Genomic DNA, 8899 nt, shown 5'->3' on the forward strand with positions numbered 1-8899 from the left:
TCCACATACAATGGGACTATTATTGTGCAGCCATTTGACCCAAGAAAGCTGACTGGAGGAATATCTGGAAGTCTGCGCCAGGAGTTCAGAGAGCTTGAGTTGCTGGATGAAATCACCAAGCTGCGCTACCCGGGCAAGATCTCACCCAAAGTGACAGGCATCACGCGCAATGAGCTGATCCATTCATTTAGAAAATGGAAGGGAGAGAAGTTCATGCCAAAGACAATGCACAGGGCCCTGAGATGGAATGTTGGTGATACAGTGACTTACAAAACTATTTCCAGAAACGGTCACGCGGCGCCTTTTGCTGAATATCTCGGTAACGGCTGCGCGTAATGCTACGATTCAAATTGCATTAGGTAGACATATGTCTTGGCTTTCCATGGGTACTTGTTTCATAAAAATCGGGTGCGAACTTTCAAAGATATGATATGTTCTTTACCCACATCTTCTGGAAATAGTTTTGTAACGCGCATTTTGGAAAGGCAAGATACATGATTCTAGTACTTGGTATAGCCCCCCTTGGCCTTCAAAACGGCTGCAACCCTGTTAGGCATAGTCTCCACCAATTTCTGACACTCCTCTGCTGAAATTGCCTCCCACTCCTTCTGAACCCTTGTCCACAGCTCCTCCATCGATGTAGGCGGGGTTTTGTAGGTGGCGAGCTTGCGTTTGAGGACACCCCAGAGATGCTCGATGGGGTTGAGGTCTGGGGACTGTGCAGGCCACTCCAGGACTTGAATCTTGTTCTCCTTGAAGCATCGTTTGGCCTTTTTGCTGGTGTGCTTGGGGTCGTTGTCTTGCTGGAAAATGACGTTTTCGACGTTGTAGTCCCAGTGGTAGAGGGAATTGCGTAGCTCGTCCTCAATGATCTCCACGTATAGGTCGGCATCCATCTTCCCAATGATCTTGCATGAGTGTCCTGTCCCATCCCATCCAAAACAGCCCCAGAACATCAAACTCCCTCCACCGTGCTTGAGTGTTCCCTCCACCAGGCGGTCACTGAGCCCCTCCCCCTGCTTCTTCCACACCCATTTCCTCCCATCCGACCCTACTCTATTGATCTTGGTCTCATCTGACCAGACAACCCTCTTCCAGTCCTCCACCGTCCAGTATTTGTGAGCTAAAGCGAAGGCGTACCGCTTTTCCCGATGCCTTTTGGTAAGCTGCGGCCGTTTCTTCTTCGTCACAGCCAGCATCCCAGCCCGCTTCAGCGCCCGACGGATGGTTTGGACAGAGACACGTCTTAGGAAGGTGTCCTTGAGGGTATCATGGACCTGAGTGGCAGTATCGGCCTGGCCGGTCTCAACCAAGCGGGTAGCGTGGCAGATGTTGATGGGGGAAAGGAGTGATGGACGGCCACCCTTGGACTTGTGGACTCCAGGGCAGTTGGCAGAGCGAATCTTGCTGATCTGGCTCTTACTGACACCAGTTTTAGTGTGTATCATGGAGATGGGAAGCTTCTGGTTACAAAGCTGAATGATGGTGTTGCGAGTGGCTTCAGAGAGTGCTGGGGGCATGGTGGTGGCAGAGGTGGAGGAGTATTCCAGCAGCGCTGATGTGGCATCACCTCAGTAAACATTATATAATATATTCCCACAGTATCATGTGACATTCACAACACGCTTGGCCAAAAACGACCCAGTTGTTCCCTGCCAAAATGCGCGTTACAAAACTATTTCCAGAAGATGTGGGTAAAGAACATATCATATCTTTGAAAGTTCGCACCCGATTTTTATGAAACAAGTACCTATAGAAAGCCAAGACATATGTCTACCTAATGCAATTTGAATTGTAGCATTACGCGCAGCCGTTACCGAGATATTCAGCAAAAGGCGCCGAGTGACCGTTTCTGGAAATAGTTTTGTAAGTCACTGTACATTCCCCATAGAAGATGTGCAGGCAGATGCCTGGATGGGTGCCATCTTCAATCAGAAGACTTCTCAGATGTGTCCCCAGTGTGAGCGCACACTCCATCAATGCATCAGATATGATGAGCCTCCAGCATTCATAGCACTGAATATTCACAACATCAAGGCAGACATTTGCACTGAAGTCACATTGCCTGATCATCCTGAGCGGTATAGGCTGTGTGGTCTGATCTACTTTGGGAAATTCCACTTCACATGTCGTGTTGTGGACAGGCATGGTGATGTGTGGTTCCATGATGGGATGAAGACTGGGACTAATCTTGTGCCAGAGGGTAATGTACTGACCCTGGACTCCAGCCTGCTTCAGAAAGCAGGTAAGAGGCGTGTTAGTGTACTTGTATATACCAGAATGTAGAGTAGGAAGGATTACCTCAGCATTTATAATCAGTGTAGTCCTTTGTAATTGCTATTAGAAAGAGATATATATATTAAAATGTTTGACTTTGAAATCAAAGTAATCATTGTTGGCACATAATTTTCTTCAACATATAAAAGTATGACTTCAAATTTGCTCCAACTTTGTAATGATTATAATTATTTGTAATGAATATCCACATCCTCAAATATAGCTATCTGTTTATGGACCTGGCGCTTCAAGGTGGTCTGCACGGAACAGAAGACCTTCAAGAGTGTGCATTCACATGCAATGTCATCTGCATGTATTTGCGACAGCTCTTGGGGCGATTCCATGTTCATTTTCCCGACCTCGTGCTATTGGTGGAGGACCTATTGTGCCGCCTGCCGAAATTCCACAGCCACACCCACAAGGAACTCTGACTTCGCTGGTCTTACACCATGCGAGATGACAGCCGGCACACATTATTGGTGGTGGATTTGGAATCCAGCAGAAGACGCAGAGTGCTGATGCGCTCAAAGTTGTGATTATACCAATCTGCCAGTCATTGTGTGAGCTGACACGTGGCTGCAATCTCCGTGTTCGCCCGTGTGTGCGCTGTAGTACCACTAGGGGTCTTCCTGCTGTCAAGGAACACTGCACCATGATGACCTGATTGTTGACCCTTTTTCAAGGCGGTCAAAGGCAAGTCCAATACAGATCTTCAGCTCATAGGTGGCTAGCAGCCTTAGGTTGTACTGCTTGAGCTCCGTGCTGTTGAAGTCGGATGGTAGACTGAGTACCACGACCTCCTCCCCATCGTTGTCATTGTTGTCAAGTGACATCGAACCATTGCCATTGCTTTAGGAGAGCAAAGCGAGGGCATGATCTCAGGCTGAAGAGCCTGCCACTGCTTGAGCTTGTCATGATATGCAGCAAGGGAAGCAGGTAGGCTGTGTGTGGCATTGTTGGTGAGCTCAGTGCCATCTTGGACCATCTGCTTGCGCATCCATAGTTTGTATCTACATCAACTTGAAGCATAATCAGTATGGCTTCAACAGAACATTTGTGCAATGCTCACCGATCTGAGTCCAGCTCAATACCTAGTTTGATGAATTGTGCTGCGCGTTTACGCAGTTCCGATGCCGCTGCGTCAGTGTGTTTGTCTTTCTCACTCTGGTGGATCTCAACCAATTTTTTGAATGCCTTCTGACGAGTGGAAACTTCATTGTTTGTCAGTATGTAGGAGCTGGGGCGAGTACGTGGTTATGTACATTGTGAACGGTCAAGTATGTAGATACTTCACAAAAACATGGCTTCCTTCTGGTGGAAGGTGCTTGGCATTGGCGCAGAATGTATGATTGAGCTGCTCGCCATCAAAACCTTCATGCTGAGTGGTATCATATAAAGCCTGACACTCATCACGCATGTGCATGTACATTGTAGCCTGCTGGTGTGCGTACACTTCGTCACAGAGCACGTTGACCTCTTTGTTGTGACGGGTCCTCTCTGCTTGTCCGCGCTGCCATTGAGTAAATTCAGCTATGTAGACAATCAAAAATCAGCTTGTATACCATAGCATACTACCCCAAATATGCAGGCTACCTACTGCAGGTGAGCCACTGGGGCCTACTTGTACTTGTGGCCAGAGTTGCATGTGGCAGGGCAATGGAAGCATGTGGACACCACATAGACTAGGTGCAGCATGAGCCCAGGCTGGCCATGTGTCAGTGTGTTCCTTGACCTTGCGGTGTGAGCCGAGAACTTGCCATGGACAGTATGCACCTTTTTCCATGCCCATGTTTCATTCCTGTCTTGTCCAACACTGCCATATCTCATCTCTCCTGGTCTTGCAGTGGTCAGGGCTGGTGACAAGTCGACATGCAGAGTGTGGCCGAGGATGGGAGGAGTTGGGTCCCCTTCTACTGTCCGCTTGCGGCTGCTTTGACATTTCTTCGCCTCCGGGGGTGTTTCAAATACAGCCCAGATCCAGGATCCCAATCGTCTGCTGTCGCCTTGGGTGCATGGAGCATGGAGGCTGGTGATCGACAAATCACTCTTCTTATTGATAAGCTGAAGGTGAGGTGAGACACCACGGCACATTGAATGACCTATTCAACTTCTGGAACAGGCAAAAACTAGAGAACATTGGTAAGCCATGTCCCTCTAGCTCAGGGAAGTCACTGACACCACGACAGGCTCTCATTTGTCCAAGAAACTCAAGGAGGCTTACAATGGCCAAATTCGGACAACTGTATACCTAGGCAGTCTCACCATGCTTGCAAGCGCACAGAATGTGACCGAATGGGCCAACATGGAGATCAACAGCTGGTAAGTGGGTCAATGATGGTGTATACTTGAGGGTTACTGATCTCCTCACCTATTTATAGTTGTTGCGTGGAGAGCTATGTGATCTCCTCAAAGATGCAAGTGCCTACAATGATGCCCTTACACTGCTAGGTATGGGATAGCCCTTGCACTAGTTTGCATTCATAATGTATTGTGATTATTGTTAATTATCTGGAGATGAGCTTCAAATTATTGTGGTCTTATAATGATAACCTGTTTGCACACAATGATATCTCTGCAAACTGCGATTTTCAGTCGCTGGTGCTCCAAGTGCGGCTAGGGCGAGCTGAACGTACCAGGGTATTGTCCAGGGTCAACAGTGCTGTCCCAGGAGGGTGGGAAACAGTGTTCTGGTGATTGCTGCACAGCCAGAGTCAACTCAGTATTGGTGTATCCTAGCACACATTCACTTCAGCCTCTACCTGGGCGTCCTCCTGCATGATTCCATTGTATCCCCTGCCCTGGACTCTCTCAGTCACTGCAAGACCTTTCAAGTGACCACTCTAGCCAACAAGCTACTTGATTACTGCATATAGGACATGCAGCATTGTCACAGTTGTCTGTGCCAACCATGTGCATTGCGAGGCGGGAGTGTTGTTGTTGGTAAGCCCTCGATGCACATTTTTGAATGCCTGTGCCAATTGCTGTGGGTCCTTTGTGATGCTACAGCTTGTGCATTGAGGGCAGGCTTTAGAAGTCTGGGCATCACGGAGAGCGGCATTTGAGGGCCATTTGCAAATAGCTGCACTGATCAATTCTGCCCCTTCTTGTATCCTACAAAACAAGGGCCGTCAGCCCCTTGCTGGATGTCTCATGGGAGGTCAGTACAGACAGTGTTCCTGACGTGGATGCATGGTCACATGTTGCATGATGCACATGTGTGTGCCCTGCAAAAATAGCATAGCCAGGCTGAGAATGATGGCTTACCTGGTGCAGGTGGGCAAGAGAAATCTAGGCAAGTGAGTGATGTGATTGCAACGCCCACCGAACCCGGACATGTGACACCACTCAGACAATGCCTCACTCCCATCATGACAACCTTCTGTAAACCTTGGTTGTCATTGTCTTCCACCTCTTTGTGTTGTCCTGTATCCTGCCCCACTCCCCTCTCACTTCCCACTATGTCTGCCACCACCACACCTGCAGTGTGAGCAGCATGGGTACTTGTACTCAAAATGGTGGGGTTAGTGAGCAGCCCACAGCTTATGATACAACTTACCAATTTGTCAGGAGCTGTAGCTCGGTTGCCAACATGGGTGATGCCCTTCCTAACTGACCGCACAGGCTTCCCAGTCAAGCTGGGCTTTTTGACCTTCTTTGCAGGCTGCACAACACCGGAAAACCTGCTGTTTACCATGAAGTGTGTGGTGTGCATATGCAGAGACCTCCTCAACCTTGTCCAATTCATTGTCAACAACAGGAAAGTCTTGTCCAGTAGTGGCAGTGGGCAATGTGTGCCCATGCCTTACGAGACAAGGTGGTGATTGTGGCAGTAGACATGGCGGACAGCATGCAAGGTGGGACCTCAACATGTGCCAGTACTTGCCGTGCAGTGCACAAGACCTAAGGGTGTGGGCACAACAGGAGCAGGCGCCAGTTTGTGCAGCAGTGTGATGGGAGCAGCAGGTGGAGGCATTGGAGCGTGGTCGGCCTCCTCAGCCCACTCCTCCAAGTCCTTGTGATTATTGAGCAGCTGGCAGTCAGCATACTCCACAATGCATGTAGCCTCAACGCCAGAGACACCTGAGGTATCTTATGGGAGTAGCAAGTCAGTCTGCATACAATATATGAGGTGCGGGATGTACCAGGGCAACTGTGACCTGCTCAGCCCAGTACCAATAGTCAGCGTCATCTGCAACCCCACTTGGCTCTGCCATCCACAGCAGCTCCAGCACCTCATCCAGGAGCACAAGTGCATGCTTGGCATGGCCTTTGGATTGCTTGGATGTGGCAGCTTGAATGAGCATCTTTGTGTCCTCCCAGGCAGTCCTGTGCAAAGCTGCCATTGCTTCTTCAACAGCCACAAGGTGTGCCATGTGCAGGACACAATGACTTCATATGTGAAATGGTACAATAACCACGGGTACCCACACAATGAGTCACACTTGTTCTCTGCACAGCTCACGCTGCTGACACCCAGACTAGTGGTCACCATCACAAATAAGGCAGGCCAGGTGGTCTCTGCCAATTCCTTGGAGCCATTATCCCAGGCCACCTCCAAAGCCTAAGATAGATAACTACATAAGTCAATGCCTGTATGGGTGTGTGTGTAGCATGCTTTTTCTGGTTAGTCTAAGACCCGGCCTGTAAATCAGGGTAGAAGGGATATAATGTTGTGAATACTTGGTTTTATAATTGCAGGTTAGGCCCATTTTCTGACTCGGTGCGTGGTGTGTGGGACACTGACATGCAAACTGCACCAGGCAGATCCTCCTCACAAATCTGTTCTCATCAAACATCAAACACATCTCCAACAAAGCCAATCACTGATGTATGCTCACCAACCCCTTCTACATGTGTATGGGCCATATCCTCACGCCGCTGAGGCCTGAAGGAGGTCAGCATCCATAGGATTGATCTTGTCAGCAGAGACAGTGTCACTTGATGTGGACATCTGACATTTGCGATGTACATGGGTGGAGAGGGCCATGACTGGCACATCCGATTGATGAGGTGGAGGAAGGTGTAGCTTTCTGAAGGCTTCCAAGCTATACTACTACGATAATGATGGCTGTTCTACCTTGTAGGATCAATTAACAAATATATCAGCAACATCCTTGAATAGAGATTGAAAATCTGAATCTGGTGGTATATACTATTTGTGGGTGAGGCAATGATGCACATCAGGTTTGTGCTATTGAGCACTTACTGCTAATTGTGGCATTGATAGAATCTTGTGTGCACAGATGAATTCTCCTCATCCATAGCTTTCTGGTGATATACATTTTATGACATATAGACCAGTAGGTACCAGATTATCAAGAAATTTGTGAAGGGAGCCCAACTGCAATACAGTATGTGTACTGTTGGCTCATTTTTACCATAACATGGGATAAATGTCTATCTTCAGAAAGCTACTTTCAATGTGGATCTAAGGTGGTATGACCATACCATTATATGCAATACAGAGGTGTTAATCTGCCAGCCAGTTCATTTGATGCATTGCTACCACTATCTTCTGTCCTATGTAATGGAGGTGTGTTAGGATGTGATGGTAAGAACAGGCATATGACAGACTGAGCATGAACACTACATGATGTGCATACAATCTGCATTATCAGAACCTGGAAATCTATTTATCGCTTTGTACTCCAATTGATGCCTTCAAATGGCATCCTGTTAACCCACCAATGGCTTCCTAATGATATATAAGATGTGCTATATGGATTAGAAGTGGTGAAACAGCAAGGGAAATACTGCCAAAAAGCGGCTTGGCCATTTATACACAATGTAACACATATCGGGCCTGGAAGTATCTCCATTGTATAGAACATGGCAATCAGATTCAAATGACATATATATGTCAGCATTTATCAGTAAGCAGACTACTGCACAAAACACAATGTAGTGCATTTTATACCACTGTGTAGGCAAATACTACTTCTGTGCTATTTAAAGCTAAAAGTATGTTCAGGTATCAATTATATGTCTATATTCCACTCTATCCTGTGTACTGGGCCTACCATGGAAAGAATCATGGATATACCTTCAGAACTAATAGAGATGTGGCTTTAATCATGCCCACTTACCTCTACCTAGTGATACATTGAGATATTACATCTATTGTAGAGTGCACTTCTAGGTACACTAGTATCATGACATTGCCATTGAATATAGATCAATATTCTGAGCCCAGTGGTATATTATACTTGACCATTTGATCAATATGCTAGGCCACCAGCGCACATTGCCAATTGTGGCACTAATAGGAATTTATCCAGTCCATATCTTATTACACTGCAACCATATCCTTGATTTTCTTGCACAGATGGATTCTCCTCATCAACAGCTTCCTGGTGATATGTAATATGTCCCATTTGGACAAGCAGAAGCCAAGATATTGACCCTTCTCTGTTTGGAGCCAAACAAGACCAAAGCCAATGGCACGCCCGCGGATTAGCGTCGTCGTGCCACTAGCTTTGGCTTTGTTTGTTTTCAGCCACAGCTCGACATAATGTGCTCATTAATAGACAAGTGTATGGTGTAACATACCACTATTATATATCACCAGAAAGCTGTTGATGAGGAGAATGCAATGGGGATGTTTGTATAGCATTATGAGCAC

General features: G+C 47.3%; 1 protein-coding gene across 1 annotated transcript; it reads left to right on the top strand.

Annotated features, from left to right (window-relative positions):
• Nucleotides 1–2082: 2082 nt before the first annotated feature.
• Nucleotides 2083–2286, top strand: TRAVEDRAFT_77901 (uncharacterized protein; the record flags this gene model as incomplete). Its single annotated transcript, XM_008045748.2, has 1 exon — nucleotides 2083–2286. A coding segment is annotated over one exon (204 nt), but the record flags the coding sequence as incomplete, so codon positions are not given.
• Nucleotides 2287–8899: the final 6613 nt, after the last annotated feature.

This window comes from Trametes versicolor (assembly GCF_000271585.1).
Source record: "Trametes versicolor FP-101664 SS1 unplaced genomic scaffold TRAVEscaffold_12, whole genome shotgun sequence".
In the NCBI taxonomy this organism is placed as follows: Eukaryota; Fungi; Basidiomycota; class Agaricomycetes; order Polyporales; family Polyporaceae; genus Trametes; species Trametes versicolor.